Genomic DNA, 19,647 nt, shown 5'->3' on the forward strand with positions numbered 1-19,647 from the left:
TGTTTATTTCCATGCTAGTCACAATCCGTTCATTTTAGAAAATAAGTAATTTAACATTTTTTTTTAATATTTACTTATTTATTATGTATACAATATTCTGTGTGTATGCCTGCAGGCCAGAAGAGGGCACCAGACCCCATTACAGATGGCTGTGAGCCACCATGTGGTTGCTGGGAATTGAACTCAGGACCTTTGGAAGAGCAGGCAATGCTCTTAACCTCTGAGCCATCTCTCCAGCCCCGTAATTTAACATTTTGAGAAGCTTTTCAGTCTGACTTGGGTTATTGGCACCATAATTGTATTAATAAATTCACACATAAAAATTCTTTTTACAGCCGGGCGGTGGTGGCGCACGCCTTTAATCCCAGCACTCGGGAGGCAGAGGCAGGAGGATCTCTGTGAGTTCGAGGCCAGCCTGGTCTACAAGAGCTAGTTCCAGGACAGGCTCCAAAGCCACAGAGAAACCCTGTCTTGAAAAACCAAAGAAAAAAAAATTCTTTTTACAAAGTTGAGAAAAATCTGTTTTGGGGTGTTGGTATTTACAACATAATTATCCATAACTGTTTTTTGGCAGTGGAAATTTTTAATTATCATTCCCATAGTTTTTATACTTCTAAAACATACGGTTTTTGTTTAGTTTTTTGCTTTTCTGGGGATTGAACCCAGGACCATCCATACTGCTAGGTAAGCACTGCACTACTGAGTAACACCTGGAGCCGGTGGTCTGCTTTGAATCACTGTTCTGTGCGAAGACAAACTTTGAAGTGGCTGGACACCAGAGGGGAAGCAGTTCTGATGGACATGGTGACTCAGACCAGGCGTGGAAAGCAGCAGATAGTGGGGCCACAGTAGGACAAGGTAGGACTTGGTAGCTGAGCGGCAGCGAAGGGTGGGTAAAGAGGAATCAAGGGTATATTTAGATACAGGCCTAAAAGCCAGGGAGGTATTTACTGAGACCTCAGGTTTGAGAGGTGTCACGGTTTCTTTTCTGAACATGGTGAACTGCCTAGCCAATGTTCAGGTGGAGAAATATAATGTGTGGGTCTCCAAGGCCCAGTGGTCAAGTATGAATGAAGGTCTAATCTTGTAGGCAATAGTTACCCCAAAGTAAGACCCACGAAGGCATCTTACTTGTTTTAAATGAAGTTTGGTTTTGAACTCATGGGTTTTCTGTCCTTTCCTCCTACGTGGTAGATTATGTACCACCCTACTGGGCTCAAGGTCTTCCTTCCAAACAAAATTTGAAGCTTTCAAATACAAGATATAAAGCCCCTCATTACCACACACACCTCGTGCATCGTTGCCAGCTGTATACTGTTTTTCTGTGGCACAGTGACTTCACCTGAACCTACCAATGCCTCAGCTGCCTCCACATAGGGAGGCAAATGTTTTTACTAAGTCCCTGTCTTTTTATTTTTATCAATAAAGACTCGGGAGCCAGATGCTGGGGTGAAAAACCCACTAGCTAGCTCAGAGAGGCAGAGAAAGCCCTTAGCTGCTCCGTCCTCGGTTGGAAGAAAGAGCTTTCTTCTACCTCTGTCTAAAACACAACCTTCTCCAACCAGATGTCCTCTTCTACTTCCTGTGGCTCTCTTTGACTTCCTGGCTTCACCTCACTCGCTAAGGTGACTTCCAGCCAACTGGTTGCTCTGCCTCTTGACCTATTGTTGATTTTATTTACATAACGCAATCTCCGGGTTATCAGTGTGATCGAATATCCCGCGACAGTATACCCAATATAACAATGTACCATGACTAAGAAAGGGGCCTACCCTGGAAGACCACTCTTGTTCTTTTCCGGGCCCAACACTCCACTCCCCCTTTTCAGAACAACCATTAGTTTGGTATTTTCTTTCTTATTGACATAGTTGTATAGCCCAGATTCTACCAGTGAGGTTTACTTAGCCACATTTTTATTGACTGTGTAATGGATTATTCCCAGACATACGCATTATTTTGTATCGGTTTCCTCTATATAACATTACAGTAGTGGCATTCATGGGTATTGCTGTATAGCTGATGTGTGCTGGATATATGCTGTTAATTATCCATTTGATTATGAATGAGTTAAGCTATTTTCTAGTATCTGAGGACTACTAACCAATAGTGCTGTTAAAATATATACACACACACACACTCTAAGGGGCTCAGTGGATAAGATTGCATATTGGTCTTCTAGAGGGTTCAAGTTCAGTTCCTTGTACCTATAGTGGGTGGCTTACAACCACTACAGTCCAGCACCAGGGACTTACTCTTCTGGTCTTAGTGGGCATCTGTACTCCTATGCACATACACACACAACTGAAAATAAATCTTTAAACTGTGTTTGTGTGTGTGCAAACACATCTAGTACATATGTTGTGGTGATGTTTCTGCTAGGTGTATACCTCGAAATGGAGTTTTTCATTATGTGCATTATGTTCAATAGTAATCTCTACATGTGATTGTTCAGCATGTTTCCCCAACATTATGTTCAATAGTAATCTCTACATGTGATTGTTCAGCATGTTTCCCCAACATGAGAGAGAGCCAGTGACTTGGGGTACTTAGAGCACAGTGATTTTATTTTCCTAGTGCTTTAGCATTAACTTATCAGGTTGGCAAGATGGCTTGGTGAATAAAAGCATTTGCTGTGTGCAAGCCTGACCACAGCCTGAGTTGGATCCCTGGTACCCACAGCGGAGATAGAGACAGACTCCCAAAAGTTGTCTCCTGACCTACACATGTGCGTTAAATTCAGGTGCATAAACAATGAAATAAATTCCCCAAAGAGCATTAGCTTACCTACATAGTAGGCAGAGTAAGGGGCTTGGTAAGGTCGTGGAAGAGCTCTTTAGACCGTGATAAAGATGGAGGGGTGAGCCAGCACTGCGGTCCCATGTACAGGGAAGCTGGCTGGTGCAAGCAAGGAGAGCAGAGAACAGGAGCTTTGAGTACTGACATCAAGAGAACAACGCATTCCAAGCCAGGCCTGCGACTGCTGAGAGATGAAGGAAGGATAATAGTCCAGAGTTCTGCTTTCAGCCATTTCAAGCCTCCAGGATTTGATAATTGTTACTTAAATGGAGACATCAGATGCATAGTTGGATGAGTCTGGAGTTTAGGAGTTGAAACAGAAGTTGGTTATTTGTGAGTTTATTTATTTATTTATTTATTTTGGAGACAGGGTTTCTCTGTGTAGTCCTAGAACTCAATCTGTAGACCAGGCTGGCCTTGAACTCAGAGATCCACCTGCTAGGATAAAAAGCATACACCACCATGTCCAGCTGAATACATAAAATATTTATATATTTGTGGAAGAAATGATGTGGGCTGGACTGATGGCTCAGAGGTTGAGAGCACTGACTGCTCTTCCCAGCAACCACAAAGTGCCTCACAACCATCTATAATGAGATCTGGCGCCCTCTTCTGGTGTGCAGGCATACATGCAGGCAGAACACTGTATACATAATAAATAAAATCTTAAATAAGTAAAATTTAAAAAAAAGAGATGATGTAATGGTGACAAGGTGCTATCGCAGTCTTAGGACATTCTTGAAACCTAACAGAGGAAGACGTGCAGAAATGACTGGAAGAACAGCTGGAAGGCTTGGGTGCGGCTCAGTGGAAGAGTGCTCGTCTTGTATGTGCCAGGCCCTCCCTCCCCTACACAAAAAAGGATGAGTTAAGAGAAAAACTTAGAAAAGGTCTTCTAATGCCAATGTAAACTGTGCTAAATGCTGCACACATAAAACTGATCCTGGACTGGCCAACTATCAGTTCATAACCTTTCTCTGGACCTGGGGGTGTGGCTCGGTGGTAGAGCAGGTGTGAGGTCCTGGGTTCGGTCCCTAGCACCATAACTAAACAAAATTCCTATAAAGTCTGGCGGCATAAAATTCCATTGTATTACTACCACACCTGCTGTATCAATTCCTTGTGGAGCTTCTATTTTTACCTTTAGAATCACCCTGTTAGAAATTACTGAGTCGATCTAAGGATATGTGGCTTTATTTATTTATTTATTTATTTATTTTTGTTTGCATCCGTGGATGCCTGGCACTCTTAGATCCTCTGCGACTGGAGCTGCAGTTAACGGACATGTGGGTGCTGGGAACTGAACTTGCATCCTCTGGAAGACCAGCTAGAGTTATTAATCATTGAGCAATGGCCCTGGATATGTGGTTTTAAAAAGATGTGCAGTTTTAATTTTATTCTTAACCCAAGGAAGCTGGTCGGGATAAAGTGTGTGATTTTGCTAAATGATTTATGGATCTTATATTTACATTTGAAAAGTGAATAACGTTTCCCTGATTACAGGGATTTGAGATTTTCGAGTCCATCCTTTGCCCCCAGGAGTTGTTGTGGGACAATTATAAGGTGTTATACCTGAAAATGGAAGTAACAAAAATTAGGGCTTAAATGTCGGTTTCACAAAATGAAAAGACCCAGATAAAAGTTAGGTTTGTGAATTGTAACCTTGGCTAGAAAACTTCTCATTTGTCTGTAGAAGTGAACGGTTAATAAGATAAAGACACAGTGCTGAAAATGAGGACAGTTATCACGATAGACTGCAAAGTGTGCCCGGGCACAGAGATCTCAAACCTGCAGCAGGTAGAATGGCTGCCTGGTTCGGAGAAAGGGCCTAGTTCTAGCAGTTCCGAGATCACTGCCCCGCCTCCCAGGTGTTACTATGGCAACAAAGCACGCGCTGCCCTGCCATCCAGCCGTTACCTTCCTAAGGCTGGTCACTTGTGACAACAGACGCCAAGTGCGCCCTAAGACACTACAGTTCGGGCTGATCCTTCCCCCGGGTGAGGGGCCGAGTGGGACACTATGGCCAAGGGGGCGGCCTCCTCAGCGCTAGAGGACTTGGATCTGAGTGGAGAGGAGGTGCAGCGGCTCACCTCCGCCTTTCAGGACCCAGAGTTCCGCCGAATGTTCTCCGAGTACGCCTCAGAGATCACCGACCCTGAGAACCGGAGACGCTACGAGGAGGAGATCACAGCGCTGGAGCGGGAGCGCGGGGTGGAGGTGCGGTTCGTGCACCCGGAGCCGGGCCACGTGCTGCGTACCAGCCTGGACGGGGAGCATCGCTGCTTCGTGAACGTGTGCAGCAACTCGCTGGTAGGCAAGCCCAGCAGCCGGCCGGGCACGGGGAGCGGCGGCACGGCAGCTGGCAGCCACTGGTCCCTGCCCTACAGCTTGGCGCCCGGCCGCAAGTATGCGGGGCGCAGCGGCTCCCGCTACACCGTCTACGACGTGGTCTTCCACCCGGACGCGCTAGCGCTAGCCCGGAGCCACGAGCGATTCCGCGAAATGCTGAACGCCACGGCCCTGGAGGCGGTGGAGCAGCAGTTCGGCGTCAGGCTGGACCGCAGGAACGCTAAGACCCTGAAGATCAAGTACAAGGGGGTGCCCGAGGCCGCCGTGCTCCGCACGCCCCTTCCCGGGGGTGTCCCTGCCCAGCCCGAGGGGGAGCCGCCCGGGCTTCTCCCGGACCTGCAGTACCCGTACCGCTACCCCGCGGCGGCGGAGAGTACGGCTCGCACACTGGCGCCCCCGGCTCCCCAGGCGGAGCAGCGGCCGGAGCCCACGGAGCCGCGCTGTACCGTGGTGCAGCGCCACCACGTGGACCTGCAGGATTACCGCTGCTCGCGGGACGCCGCCCCGAGCCCCGTGCCGCACGAGCTGGTGGTCACCATCGAGCTGCCGCTGCTGCGCTCGGCCGAGAAGGCGGAGCTGGAGGTGAAGGGGAAGCTGCTGTGCCTGGACTCCCGGAGCCCCGACTACCGCCTGCGGCTCTCGCTGCCCTACCCGGTGGATGACGGCCGCGGCAAGGCGCAGTACAACAAGGCGCGGCGGCAGCTGGTGGTCACGCTGCCCGTGGCGCTGCACATCGCGCGCCGGGACCTCGCCGCGACGCCGGAAGAGTCCGCGGCCGAGACCGGAACTGACGGCGCAGCCTGCGCTTCCGAGGGCGACCCTGCTGCCGCGCGGGCAGAGCCGGCGGAGGGGACCCGAGCTGATCGCGGGGACGAGAGCGGCGTGGGAGCCCCAGGGTTCGGGGCTGCAGACGCTGAAGGGGAGAGAGACTTCGGTGGGGACTCGGTGGCGTCTCTAGGCCTCCGGGAAGGTCCCCCTTCCGGGGACCGAAGCCTCCCTTGTTCTGCGTTCCCGGGCTGCGACACCGAGCCCCCTGCGGGAAGACTGGGACCGTGCGGAGACCTCAGTGCCCAGACGAGTGAGCAGCAGGAGACGACCCTCCACGACGCCTCGGGCCCAGCCATGGGTGGCCCCGGAACCGAGAGCATCGAACCGTTGTGCCCTCCTTTGCGGTGTAATCAGGACGAGGACTCCTTGACTTTGCTCATTCAAGTGCCTCGGATTCAGCCGCAAAGTCTTCACGGGGACCTGAGTCCCCTCCGTTACAAATTGTGCTTCTCCACACCAGACTCAGGCTACTCCTTCACTTTGCAGTTTGCTCCAGAGAATACATTGAGTACCAAAGAACCCGAGATTAGCATTTCTTTAAACAATGCAGTGATAGTCCTGGCAAAATCTCCGGAGAGCCGTGGACGCTGGCGAGAATGGTATTGTGGCTTGAACCATGATTCTTTGGAGGTAACCGTTTTCACTATTAGAAATATTCCATCTTACTTTAAAATTTTTTTGGTTACAGGCACGTACACAAATGTTTCCCGTCTATTCATATTATGAAAGATAATGCGCGGTAAGTGTGTTCTCAAAACCAAGTGTGCACATATCCAAAGGTTGCAAACTGTTTTAAATATATAATTTTTCTAATTATTAGTTCACTTGCAAATTCAAATACTGTTTAATCAAAGATAATTTGAAACATCTTTGATTATGTCCCCCTCTTTGGACCACATAATAATCTTTACTTTATAATTATAATATGTCATATTTACTTATATAAGCACAGAAGATAATCTTATTTTGAGTAACAGTAAACTGATCTTATAAATTAAATAATTTTGAATATCGTTAAATGGTTGTTCCTCACTTGAATGCATATAAACAAGTTATGTTGTGGTTGGATTTGGGTGATTCTGGTTTAAATTTTCTAGTAATAGTTGAGAAATCTGTTATTGTCTTTTTTTTTTTTTTTATTTTCGAGACAGTGTTTCTCTGTAGCTTTGAAGCCTTCCTGAAACTAGCTCTGTAGACCAGGCTGGCCTTGAACTCACAGAGATCCACCTGCCTCTGCCTATTGAGTGCTGGGATTAAAGGCCTGCGCCACTACCGCCCAGCTCTGCTTACTTTTAAATAACTATATACACGCAGCACACTAAAATATATCAATTCTTAAAAATAAAACGTGGTGACGTTTTTGGAAATCCTGCACTGTGTTTGCACGTGTGTGCCTGTCCTTCCTTCCTCTGAGACGTGTCTCTGTGTAGTCCTGACTGGCCTGGAACTAACTCTCTTTGCAGACCAGGCTGGCCTGGAACTCAGAGATCTACTAGCTTCTGCTCCCTCATCACTAGGAGTAAAAGTGTGTGACGCTATGCTCAGCACTGAGTGAGTTTTTTTTTATAATCTTTTTTCTTAAAGTTAGTATTAAAATACCTTTGTTAAACTCTGACACTGCTTCTAAAAATTAAAAATAAATAGAATGTACTTTTAAATAAAATATTGTAATTGGCTCTTAAGTGGCCAAGATCTTTTTCTGTATTTTGTTTGAGACGCAGGGTCTGAAGTGGCCTAAGGTAGCCTTGAACTCTTGTGTAGGTGAAGGTGACCCTGAACATCTGATCTTCCTGCCTTTACTTCCCAAGTGCTGGAAATACAGTTTTGTACCACTATATCCAGTTTGCGTAGTCAAGAGTTTAAAAGACATATTCTGCTTATTTCTTAGCTGGTTCATTAGGAATTATTAGAAGGCTGAACTGTAATAGCTAGAATTGCACTTACAGCCTTGAAGTGATTATTCCTAATACCAGGGGCACCAGTTATGGTGATGCGTGCATAATCCTAGCACTTAGGAGGTGGAGCCAGGAGGATCAGAAGCTGAAGGTCACCTGCAGGTACACAGAGGCCAGTTTGGGCTACTGAAGACACTATATATTTGGAAAATAAAAGAAATACTATTTGTAAGTAAGATCATCTTGGTAGGGAAAGCATACCTCTACTTTAGTAAACTTAGAAAAAGCATCAAGACTTCCTTTTCTCTTTTTAGGCGGATCTCGTGAATACATGTTTTTCATATTATATTTTGGACAATACTAGAATTCCTCTTTTCAAGCTAGCACTCACTGTTGGTGAGATAAACATTAAAAAACTGTAACAGTGAACTATGTAAGAACTTTTACAGTGACCTGTAAGATGGAACATTTTTTCTTTCTACTTTAGGAAAGATTGTTTCTTGATGAAGAAAACGTTAATGAATTTCTCGATGAGGTCCTGGGCTCCCCGTTGACACAGGCAAGGCCTCCGGTCCCACCGTTGATTGAAGTTCTTCAGGTTACAGACGAGAAGATTCGGATTCGTGCAAAGGTAGTATCTCGGTGGGGTTTAAAGGGTGGTGACTATTGGTCGAATGACTTCAGTTCTTGATTTTTTTTAATTTTTAAAATTTTTTCAAATTAGGGTTTCTTTTTGTAGCTTTGGCTGTCCTGGAACTCACTGTGTAGACCAGACTGGCCTGGAACTCACAGACATCCGCCTGCGTCTGCCTCCCTAGTGCTGGGATTAAAGATATGTGCCACACCATGCCTGCAGATTTTTCCGCATGTTTATGTATGATTAAAAACTCCACTCTTTGTTTTCATATTATTTTTTAAAAAGTGTTCGTTTTACTGTAACAAAGAAGGGATAAAAATCAGACAAACTTGATGTTCTGCCAGAGAGTAGTGAATTTGCAAATGAACCTTGGACTCAGAATTTTACATTTAGACAAATTTAGCAATTTGTCTTGCTGTTACTTGAAATCCAAAACCTTTTTTTCTAAGATTTATTCATTTTTATTTTATGTGCATTGCTGTTTTGCCTGCATGTTTGCTATATGAGGGTGCCAGGTCCCTGGAACTAGAGTTACACAGTTGTGAGCAGTCATGTGGATGCTGGGAATTGAATCCAGGACTCGAAGAGCAGCCACTTAACCAGTAAGCCATCTCTCCAGCCCCACAGAATCGTTTATTCTGGATAATATTTATAGAAACACCACATCAAAAGCATTGAAAGGCTCACACATCTCAAAAGAGACAATCGTGGCTCCCCTGATAAGAATTACACCAAAGACAATTTAGTGCAACATGGGAACAACTTGTGCATATGCATTGTGTCGCATATGATCCAATGCGTATGCGTGTCCTGCTGCATGTGTGACTGTGTGCCACATATGTGCCTGGTGCCCGTGGAGGTGCCTCTATGGTCTTGACGACATTTGTGGCCATGTTTGAAAGGCTGATCCTTGAAGCTATCGTGAAAGAGATGACGAATAATTGAAAGGATTTTTTTTTTTTTTTTTGGTTTTTCGAGACAGGGTTTCTCTGTGGTTTTGGAGCCTGTCCTGGAACTAGCTCTTGTAGACCTGGCTGGTCTCGAACTCACAGAGATTTGAAAGGATTTTTTAGAACTTTTTTTTCCCCCTGAAGACAGGGTTTCTTTGTGTAGCACCGACTACCCTGAAACTTTGTAGACCAGGTTGGCCTCGAACTCAGAGATCTGCCTTCCTCTGCCTCCCAAGTGCTGGGATCAAAGGCCTAAAATCTAGTCAATGGTGGTGGCCGCACAGACCTTTAATCCCATCACTTGGGAGTCAGAGCCTGATCTCCTCACTAAGTTCTGGGATAGCCAGGGATGTGTAGAGAAGCCTTGTCTCAGTATGACAGAGAGGGAGGGAGGAAGGGAGAAGGGGAGGGGAGGGGAAGAGAGAAGAGGAAAGAGAAAAATGCGAGTATAAAGATTTTATTTTGGGCTGGAGAGATGGCTCAGCAGTTAAGAGCACAGGCTGCTCTTCCAGAGGTCCTGAGTTCAATTCCCAGCACCCACATGGTGGCTCATGACTATCTATAACGGGATCTGATGCCCTCTTCTTTTTTTTTTTTTTTTCGAGACAGGGTTTCTCTGTGGTTTTGGAGCCTGTCCTGGAACTAGCTCTGTAGACCAGGCTGGTCTCGAACTCCCAGAGATCCGCCTGCCTCTGCCTCCCGAGTGCTGGGATTAAAGGCGTGCGCCACCACCGCCTGGCCTGATGCCCTCTTCTGACACGCAGGTGTACATGCAGAGTACTCATACATAAAATTAAATAAAGTTTAAAAAAAATATTTTAAAAAAGATTTTATGTGTATGCAGTATTTTGTCTGCGTGTATCTTGCTGTGGTACCTGCCAGAGGAGAGGAGAGAGCACCCTACCTGCCATATGAATGCTGGGAAATGAAACTGGTCTTCTCAGCAGGTGCTTTTAATTGCTAAGCCATCTCCCCAGCCCTAATTGAAAGGATTTAATCAGAAAATTAAAGCCACAGTCATTGTGGCTAATCCTGGCATTCAGGAGGCAGAAGCAGGCAGATCTCTTGAGTTCTAGGCCAGACCCTGTCTAAAAAACTGAATAGAAAAAGAAAACTGAAGCTAGTTTGTAGTTGAGATTGTTCAGTAGATGCCAGTGCTTCTGTGCAAACCTGGTGAGCTGAATTTGAAACCATGTAGGTGAAAGGAGACCTCCAGAAAATTGTTCATACCTCTGAGCACCCCTAATCGTATCCCTCCCTGCTCACACACACAGTAAAGGCTCCAGTGCCAAGCTTGATGAGTTTGCTCCCAGCACCTATGTCGTAAGGTGAGAAGCAGTGCTCATAACTTGCTCTCTGACCTCTCTGTATGTGCTGTATCATGCGTGAATACACAAACATACACAAAATTTTTTAAAATATGATTTTCAGAGAGTACTATGATTCAATTTCTGTTGCTTCAAAGAATTACTAATTTGCTGTTTCTCTTGATACAGTCGCAAGAATGTAGTGATCCTGATGGGCTTCAAGGAACGGAAAAAGGAGGCAGTGAAGGATGCCCTCTAAGTGGAAAGGGAAACACAGACCATTTTCCCTCCTCTACAACTGACTCCCGTTCATCTGCAGCAGTGGAAGCATTAGAAACAAAGCCCTGTGGCTCAGCTGTGGGCCCTCAACACATTTGTTCTGACGCTCCTCACGTGCTATCTGGAAAACCCCAGCAACCAGAGCCAAACACGGATCCTGAGTCTATAAAAGAAAATGGTGCAACCTGCTCAACCGAGGAGCAGGAAACTATAAAAGAGCCAGTCGTGACTGAGGAAAAGGAAGTAGATGGTGATCACCTGTCTTCAGTACTGAACAAAACTGTAGCACAAAACATACCTGACTTGGACAGCATCAAGGAGACCAATACGGAGGATGGCAGTGTGCAGATCATCAAAGACCACACGACTCACTGTGCGTTCAGTTTTCAGAACGCTTTGCTGTATGACTTGGATTAGTTGTATATAATTTTGAAATTTAAATGTTGTTTAAAAAATTTGGGACCTAAAATAGCTTCTTTGTGTTTTTAACTATAAAACAGGCAGAGGCAGGTGATCTCTGTTAGTTTGAGGGCAACCTGGTCTACAGAGTAAATTCTAGGACATCCAGGGCTACACAGTGAAACCCTGTCTCAAAAAACAAAAACAAAAAATAGCTACTTAAAAAAAATGTAAAAATAAACATTTACAGTTGATCCTGATGGCGAGCCAGCAGCCAGGTAGGTGCCTGTAACTGCAACTCCTAACACTGGAGAAGACTCATGGTCAGCTCAGGTCAGCGTGGGCTACATAATGAATGAGGCCAGCCTGAGCTACGTAATGAATTAGATGCCAGCCTGGGCTACCTAATGAATTAGAGGCCAGCCTGGGCTACCTAATGAATTAGAGGCCAGCCTAGGCTACATAATGAGTTAGAGGCCAGCCTGAGCTACATAACGAATTAGAGGCCAGCCTGGGCTACCTAATGAATTAGAGGCCAGCCTGGGCTACATAATGAATTAGAGGCCAGCCTGGGCTACCTAATGAATTAGAGATCAGCCTGGGCTACCTAATGAATTAGATGCCAGCCTAGGCTACATAATGAGTTAGAGGCCAGCCTGGGCTACCTAATGAATTAGATGCCAGCCTAGGCTACCTAATGAATTAGAGATCAGCCTGGACTACCTAATGAATTAGATGCCAGCCTAGGCTACATAATGAGTTAGAGGCCAGCTTGGGCTACATGAGAGGCTGCCTTAAAAACAAAAATGCCAGACAGTGGTGGTGCATGTCTTTAATTCCAGCACTTAGGAGTGCAAGTTGTTAGAGGCCAGGCTGTTTTATAAAGTGAGTTCTACAACAATCAGGACTATTTTTCTCTCCCCCCCAACTCAGAAACACTGTCTCGGGGGGGGGGGGGGGACAACAAAAAAACTGGAGATACTTTTAAAGTTTCCTTAATTATAAGCTTTGTGATTTTTCTAATAGAAATATTTTTCTCAAGGAGAGTAAAATCGTTTTTAAAAAACAAAAAAACTGGATGGAGCGATGGCTCAGAGGTTAAGAGCACTTCCAGAGATTCTGAGTTCAATTCCCAGCAATCACCAAGTGGCTCACAACCATCTGTAATGAGATCTGGTGCCCTCTTCTGGCCTGCACTTTATACATAATAAATAACCAAAGGAAACAAACAAACATGTTCCTTATTTGTGGGTGGGGGGTGGACTGGTAGGCCACAGCATGAACATGGAGGTCAGGGGACAAGGTGTGTCTCAGGGATTAAATCCAGGCCACCAGCCTTGGTGGAAAGGGTCTCCATCCACTGAGCCATTTCTCTGGACCCTTCGTTTTGTGAAAATGCAGTTGGCTCATATACTCCCTGTAGTCAGGCTAGCACCAACTTGTGACAGTCTTCCTGCCTCAGTTTCTGAGTGCTGGGATTATAGGCATGCACAAGCAGGCCAGACCTTTAAAATATATACTTGAGCCAGGCGGTGGTGGTACAGGCTAGCACTCGGGAGGTAGAGGGAGGCAGATCTTAGTTCCAGGGCAGCCTGGGATACCCAGAGAAACCCTGTCTTGAAATGCAAAACAAAACTACATAGTTGTATTACTATATAAGTGTCACATATGAGTTAAAATAATTTGGAGGAATGGCTGGCTGGCTCAGCAGATAAAGGTACCTACTGCCAAGTCGGACAACCTGAGTTGGTACTACTCGCATGGAGAGAACCTACTTCTGCGAGTTTCCCTCTGACTGCCCACCTACTGTGGCACACAAACTTGTGCGCACACACGAAACATATACAGACATAAAAATATAATTAAAACTATATCTTAAGGCCAGGTGTGGTGGTGCATGGCTTTAATCCCAATACTCTCCAGCTTCAGGTAGGTGGAAGTCCAAAGACAGCTAGAGCTGCAGAGAGAACCTGCCTCAAAACTTTGGAGGCTGGAGAGACGGCTGAGTGTTTGGGATACTTGCTCTGGCAGAAGACTGGGGTTTGATTCCCACCACCTACATTATAGCTCACAAGCATATATATAAATGTAGGCAAAACATCAATACATATAAGCTTTTTTAAAATTTTTTATGTGTTTTGCCTGCATGTACATTCATGTGAGGGTGTCAGATCTCTGAGTTACAGCTTGGAGCTGCCACGTGGATGCTGGGAATTGAACCCGGGTCCTCTGGAAAAGCAGCCAAGTGCTCTTAACTGCTGAGCCATCTCTCTAGCCCAAAGTTAGAAATTTTTAAACATGATCATTTTCAAAATTAATTTTAAATAATTGCGTTTAAGATTTTTTTTAGAGAGGCTAGAGAGACAGCTCAGTGGTTAAGAGCGCTGGCTGCTCTTCCTAGAGGACCCGGGTTCAATTCCCAGCACCCATGTAGCAGTTCACAACTGTCTGTAACTCCAGTTCCAGAGGATCCAATGTCCCTGCGCTGGTCTCCACAGGCGGTGCAGATATGCATACAGACAAAAACACCTATACATATAAAAATGACTTAAAAATCCTTAGAATAGAAATTAATAAAAACCTAGCCATTTGTTCTACAAAAAAAAATGTCTTTTACGTGAGAAACCATTATTTTGGAATAACCTTAAAATGTGGTAGAGGAGACCATCACAGGTTCCCCACACCACACACACACACACAATATTTATAACAGGATGAAAGAACACAGAAAAGAAAATCTTGATGTCATTACTGGTCCCAAGGCCATGAACTTAAGTATCTCTTTCAGACAAGGCTGCTAATTACAAGCAACCTTCGAACACTCCTGGAAACATCTACTTCCTTTAGTCCTTTGAACTGGTGATAGCAGGGCAGGAGACTCTGACATACATCGCTCCCTATATATCGGTAGCACAGGCCAGGCGGTGGTGGCGCACGCCTTTAATCCCAGCACTTGGGAGGCAGAGGCAGGCGGATCTCTGGGAGTTCGAGACCAGCCTGGTCTACAGAGCTAGTTCCAGGACAGGCACCAAAGCTACAGAGAAACCCTGTCTCGAAAAACCAAAAAAAAGAAAAAGAAAACAACGGTAGCACAATGTACTGGGTAGTCCCTGCCCTGCACGCATGAGGCTCTGTAATCCCAGCTAAAGACTGAAGGGTTACAAATTCAAGGCCAGCCAGAGCATGCACACAAACCAATCTTTTAAACAAGCAAAAAAGAAAAAAGTGAGACAGCCCAGTGGGAAAGCACCAGCCAAGCACCTGTAGTTGACCCTGGGACTCAGGGCAGAGCATCAACACCCTCTGACCTTCAGCATGCACCCTGGATACACACGTGTACACCCATACATGTGCACATGGGAAACGAATGTGGTAAAACATTTAAAAAGACAGTGATAGACTGAGAGGTACGGGCAATACAAAACCACACAACTATGCCTCACCTTTAAAGAGAACATCCATTTCTAGTACAAAACTGATGAAAACAGTAATTTTTGAGGCTTTGGTTCAATGAGTCTTCTAATTTTTGGCTGAATATAATTACATTATGGAAAAGTAATATAAAAATATGGAGTAAATCTAAAGCTTGCTCCCTGGTACTGTGCCTGTTCTTTTAAAAGTATCTCAGTCACAGCTGGCACCAGACCTGCTGCACCTTGGCAAGACTGAACTTTGTATCATTTCTGGCCTTCAAAAAAACAATTTAGGCAGTATTTCCCTTATGCAGCAGTTTTTTTTTTTATTGTTCATTATCTATGCCTGGCTAATCTGAAAGCCGAACAATTTCTTCCTGAGAGAATGCAATGTCACGAGCCAGCTTCATTTTAGATTCATATGATGCATAGTTAGTAAAAACTGAGCTATGATGCTCATGCTCAAAACTTCTAGAATGCCTTTACTGGTACAAATACAAAATTCTGCAAAATGACTAGGGAATATTTTATGCAAAAAATGAGTATTTTATTTTGGCAGCACTAGAAAGGAAAATAAAAATCAAAACCACTGTATTTCTACATTGAGGTGAAAACAGTGTTTAAACTTTCCTATTAACCAAATACATTCCAACAGAAATCATGTAGTATGAAGGCCGAAAGCACAGGCAAACCGTAACAACAGCACAGGAATCAGTAACACTGAAATGACTTCTGACAGGGTGCTGAACAAACGGAACTTGAGTTCTGAAACCATCAGGCAGTCCCTTCCTAAGAGCCGTCCCAGCAGAGCTCTAACGGTTCCTTCCACTCAAATACTGTTACTGCCGGGACACTTTTAAATAAACCTTGCTGTACTTAAAATAAGTTCTGAAAGTGGAAACGCATACATACAAAGTTTTAGATAAAAAGATTAACAGATGCGATTTAAATAAAATTTTCTTTTTTTAATCAATAATAATCGAATCATTACCCTTAAGCAGATACAGACTGAATTTTCAAACCCAAATCCCAAAATGAAAATTTCAGTTTGAAATTTTAATCAAGACATAACGGAAAAGGATTACTATATATTTGGAAACCTTTAACAAGAAATTTACGTATTAAAGCAGAAACCAGTTCCTATACCCTTTATTCAGTTGTACATCCCATTGAGAGAAATATAAAAAGGAGAAGACTGTCACTTTCGCAACGGTGATGTTTTTTTCACTGCAGTCTTCTATAACTTTTACAGAGTTCATGGTCCCTAATATCTCCCCACCCTCCATTTTTCCTAGGTGGGGAAATGGCTACCATAGAAAACTTCTCACTGATAACTAGAGTTTCTGGAAACAGGTACTGTTGGTTAATTTTTAAGAATGACTCAATCTGGGCACTCTGGGTGGTCGGCCTACATATTTTCTTGTGATGCATACCACAGTCTCCAGCATGGAAAATCCTAGGAGCTTGAGGAACTAAGACTTTCCAGAATTTCGGAAGACAGGAGACAGTCAAATACTGAAGAGTCCAGTCCCAGTTGTAATCATCGTAAGTACAGAAAGTATCTGTGCACTCGATCAGCTTCTGATAGGCATCTCGGGTCAGGGCTAACCCCATATTGTGCTCTGTGGATTTCCAAGTTTTCACATCTACCTTGTCAGCAATGCCATAGAAACTCCGACTGGCAGTGTAGGTCCCTAGGGAGAGGACATCACAGCCAGGACACTCCTGCTGCTTCAATTTCCACATCTTTTTGAAGACGTGGTAAAAGTCTGGGGCTAGATAGTGGTCCTCTTCCAGGAAAAGGATAAGGCCATTGTAATCTTGAAGAACTTTGACTCTCTCCCACACAAAATGCAGCTTCCACCACCAGTGATGTTTGGTTTGTGAGAATTTGGCTTCTCTGTAATGGCCGAAGGAGTCAGGGTATTCGGCATTGATGCACCCCAACTTCAGAGCGGCATTCTTCTTTAGGTCTCTGGGGCAATCTCTGGGGTCACTACCCGGAAACTCACTCGGGTACAGCTGAATGCTGAACGGAAAGAACACTTGCAGAACCGGGCAGAAATCCACCCTAGCTATCATATTGTTGATCTCTGCGGACCAGAAGTCATGGCTAAAGATCACCAGGACTTCATTAATGCCCTGGGCTTTTCGAAGCGAGTCCAGCAGTAGCCTGAGGTATTCCGGCCGGTTGTGCACCTGGACAACCAGCACCAGCTCCCCGGGGGTCCAGGTGCCGTCATTATCGACATTCCTCAGCATCTGATCAAAGTTCAGCTGGTACACCAGGGACCGGTACCGCAGCGTGAGGTTGTCCACCTCCGGGCGCGGGGCCGCGGGGACCAGAGGAGCCGCAGACTCGTTGGAAACCCTGCGGATGCCTACGGACACGGCGAGATGGCCCGCATCCCGCGGGGGCTCCGCGTCCAGCAGCGGCGGGGCAAGGGCGTCGTTCTTCCTTTGTCGCCCATTGCTGCTCCAGAGGACGAAGCCGCAGGCGGCCACCACGAGCGTCAGGATTAGCACCTTCCGTTTGTAGATGCGGAACCTCATGGTCTCCAGGGCTGGGAGCGCGGGCGCGAAAAGGAGCTGGCGGCCTCTGCACGGAAGGGGCGGGCGGGCGGCGCCGTCGCCTTGGCCTGCAGCCCTAGGAACTGGCCCCCGCTAACTCATCCCGGGCCCCGGCGGCCTGGGGCCCGAAGGCTCTCAACTGCCTCGCGCCGCCCGGGCTCCGCACATCCTCTCTGGCAGTCGCAGCTCGGGCAGCCACCCCGCCGCTACGAGCCGCGGCTCAGCGTCGCCTCGGTCCTCTCCATTCAGCAGCCCGGGTCCCGGAAGAAAGCCAGCCCGCGGCCGCCGCACCCCGGTTCCGTTACCTGCGCTGCCCGCGGCCCTGCGTCCTCCGTGCGTTCATCCTCGCTCGCGCGGCCGAACGCCGCCACCGAGCGCCGTAGCCTCGCCCCGCTCCGCCGGCGACCGTTCTGACAAGCCGCGACTGGCTCCGCGAGCGCCCGGGCCCTCCGGCCCACACCCTCCACCCCGCCCCGCCGGCCGCTGGTTGGCGCTTCCCAGGAGCGTCCGGAGGCGGGTCTCCGGAGGCGGCCGCCGCCTATTGGCTCGTGGTCCCGTCGCTCAGACCCAGTTCCGACTTCCGCTCTCCTCGGCCCTTTCCCGTCCGGCTCGTGCGGTGGTGGCGGCGGTTTCGGACGCCGGCTCTCTCGGTAAGTCTGGAGCTGAGCGGGAGCTGGCTGCTCTGGGACCGGGGCTCCCGAGGCAGGGGTCGGCCGGGCTCGGGTCGGTCGTCGCGGGAAGCGGACGGGCGCTGCCCGGCACGGCCGAGGTCTACAGCCTGCGGCCCTCTCGGAAGAGGCGCTCCAGCATGGCGGCTCCCGGGCCGCGGGACACGCGGGCTGCTAACGACACGTCAGCCTTCGGGGCCGCTGGCGCGTGACGGGTAGAGGGGTAAAGGCGATGCGGACCGACGTGGTTCGGGAGAGCGAGGCGGGCCGTAGCAGGAACTCCGCCAGTCATAGATAGCCACGGAGTCGGTGTGGGGTAGTCGGAAAGAAGCTGGCTCCTCCCCGGACCCCAAGTGTCCGTTGTCTTAGTTTCCTTTGGAGACAGGATTTCTATGTGGAGTTCAGACTGAACTTAGCAATCTCCTGCCTCGGCCTCCCGGAACATAGTCCGTCAAGTGTGTTTTTGCAGTATGTCTCAAAAGCTAGTTTTTTCCTTAGGCTTGCAGTGTTGGGGTTTGAACCTAGGTTGTCAAAGCCCTATTAGCAAGCTTCAGAACTGAGCTGCATGCCCAGCCTCGCACTTCAGGCATTCAAACTGGTGTACCCGGGCATGGCCGTGTATTTATGTGGAAAATGAGTACTTGGTGGGTTTACACATACCTTCTCCCTCCTACACCCGAGACAGGGTTTCTCTGCCTTTGAAGCCAGTCCTGGAACTCATTCTGTAGACCAGGCTGACCTCGAACTCAAGAGATCCTCCTGCCTCTGCCTCTTGAGTGCTGGGATTAAAGGTGCGCACCACCACCTCCCAGCAGGCTACACATTTTTGATGAATGTTTTTATAAATTCCTAAAAATTATATTTTTAAAACAACACTTCAGAGTCAATGTCTGAAACTTTTTTTTTAATTACAGTTTCCATCGGGTACACGCTCTACTGCAAAGATGGTCAACGTACCCAAAACTCGAAGGACTTTCTGTAAGAAATGTGGCAAGCATCAGCCTCACAAAGTGACCCAGTATAAGAAGGGCAAGGATTCCCTGTACGCCCAAGGGAAGCGGCGCTACGATCGGAAGCAGAGTGGTTACGGTGGGCAGACAAAACCAATTTTCCGGAAGAAGGCCAAAACCACAAAGAAGATCGTGCTCAGGCTTGAGTGTGTGGAGCCCAACTGCAGGTCCAAGAGGATGCTGGCCATTAAGAGATGCAAGCATTTTGAACTGGGAGGAGACAAGAAGAGAAAGGGCCAAGTGATCCAGTTCTAAAACTTGGGTTTTCTGAGAGGAAAATGCTGAAGCAGCAGGAAAATTACCTGTTAGAAAATAAAAGTTATTGTTATTGATACCTAAGCCTTGTGCTGTTTTGATTCTAACAATTGCATATTGAGGGTTTTTTGCTTTTGTTTTAAATGTGCTTAGTGACAGGGTCCAGTCTCTACCTCCTGGGTATTGTGATTACAAGAATTGCACCATACCCTGTATTTCTGATGCTCTGTTGGATTGAATCCATGGCTTCCCGTGCGTTAGGTTAGGCATGCACTCTACTTGCTGCCCCA

The 19,647-nt window shown here is 46.9% G+C and overlaps 3 protein-coding genes across 3 annotated transcripts; 2 read left to right on the forward strand and 1 right to left on the reverse strand.

Annotated features, from left to right (window-relative positions):
- The first annotated feature begins 4,585 nt into the window (after nt 1-4,585).
- On the forward strand, nt 4,586-11,858 carry Dnaaf2 (dynein axonemal assembly factor 2). Its single transcript, XM_041657922.1, has 3 exons — nt 4,586-6,603; nt 8,356-8,499; nt 10,952-11,858. Exons 1-3 carry the CDS (start codon nt 4,816-4,818, stop codon nt 11,456-11,458), a joined length of 2,439 nt encoding a protein of 812 aa, XP_041513856.1. The 5' UTR covers nt 4,586-4,815; the 3' UTR covers nt 11,459-11,858.
- A 3,939-nt stretch (nt 11,859-15,797) lies between these two features.
- Nucleotides 15,798-17,874, reverse strand: Mgat2 (alpha-1,6-mannosyl-glycoprotein 2-beta-N-acetylglucosaminyltransferase). Its single transcript, XM_041658473.1, has one exon. The coding sequence runs from the start codon at nt 17,404-17,406 to the stop codon at nt 16,078-16,080; it is 1,329 nt and encodes a 442-aa protein (XP_041514407.1). The 5' UTR covers nt 17,407-17,874; the 3' UTR covers nt 15,798-16,077.
- Nucleotides 17,875-17,925: 51 nt separating this feature from the next.
- On the forward strand, nt 17,926-19,436 carry Rpl36al (ribosomal protein L36a like). Its single transcript, XM_041658474.1, has 2 exons — nt 17,926-18,074; nt 19,007-19,436. Exon 2 carries the CDS (start codon nt 19,037-19,039, stop codon nt 19,355-19,357), a length of 321 nt encoding a protein of 106 aa, XP_041514408.1. The 5' UTR covers nt 17,926-18,074; nt 19,007-19,036; the 3' UTR covers nt 19,358-19,436.
- Nucleotides 19,437-19,647: the final 211 nt, after the last annotated feature.

The sequence above is a fragment of the Microtus oregoni genome, unplaced genomic scaffold (assembly GCF_018167655.1).
Source record: "Microtus oregoni isolate MIOR12 unplaced genomic scaffold, Mior012 000009F_ref0000495, whole genome shotgun sequence".
NCBI classification, from domain to species: Eukaryota; Metazoa; Chordata; class Mammalia; order Rodentia; family Cricetidae; genus Microtus; species Microtus oregoni.

What these genes read in the sequence shown, in the direction of transcription:
- Dnaaf2 (XM_041657922.1), top strand. Translation starts at nt 4,816, where the DNA reads ATGGCCAAGGGGGCGGCCTCCTCAGCGCTAGAGGACTTGGATCTGAGT. An exon ending in TGAACCATGATTCTTTGGAG is followed by an intron (nt 6,604 to 8,355) that starts GTAACCGTTTTC and finishes TTTCTACTTTAG; the next exon opens with GAAAGATTGTTTCTTGATGA. An exon ending in AGATTCGGATTCGTGCAAAG is followed by an intron (nt 8,500 to 10,951) that starts GTAGTATCTCGG and finishes CTCTTGATACAG; the next exon opens with TCGCAAGAATGTAGTGATCC.
- Mgat2 (XM_041658473.1), bottom strand. Translation starts at nt 17,406, where the DNA reads ATGAGGTTCCGCATCTACAAACGGAAGGTGCTAATCCTGACGCTCGTG.
- Rpl36al (XM_041658474.1), top strand. Translation starts at nt 19,037, where the DNA reads ATGGTCAACGTACCCAAAACTCGAAGGACTTTCTGTAAGAAATGTGGC.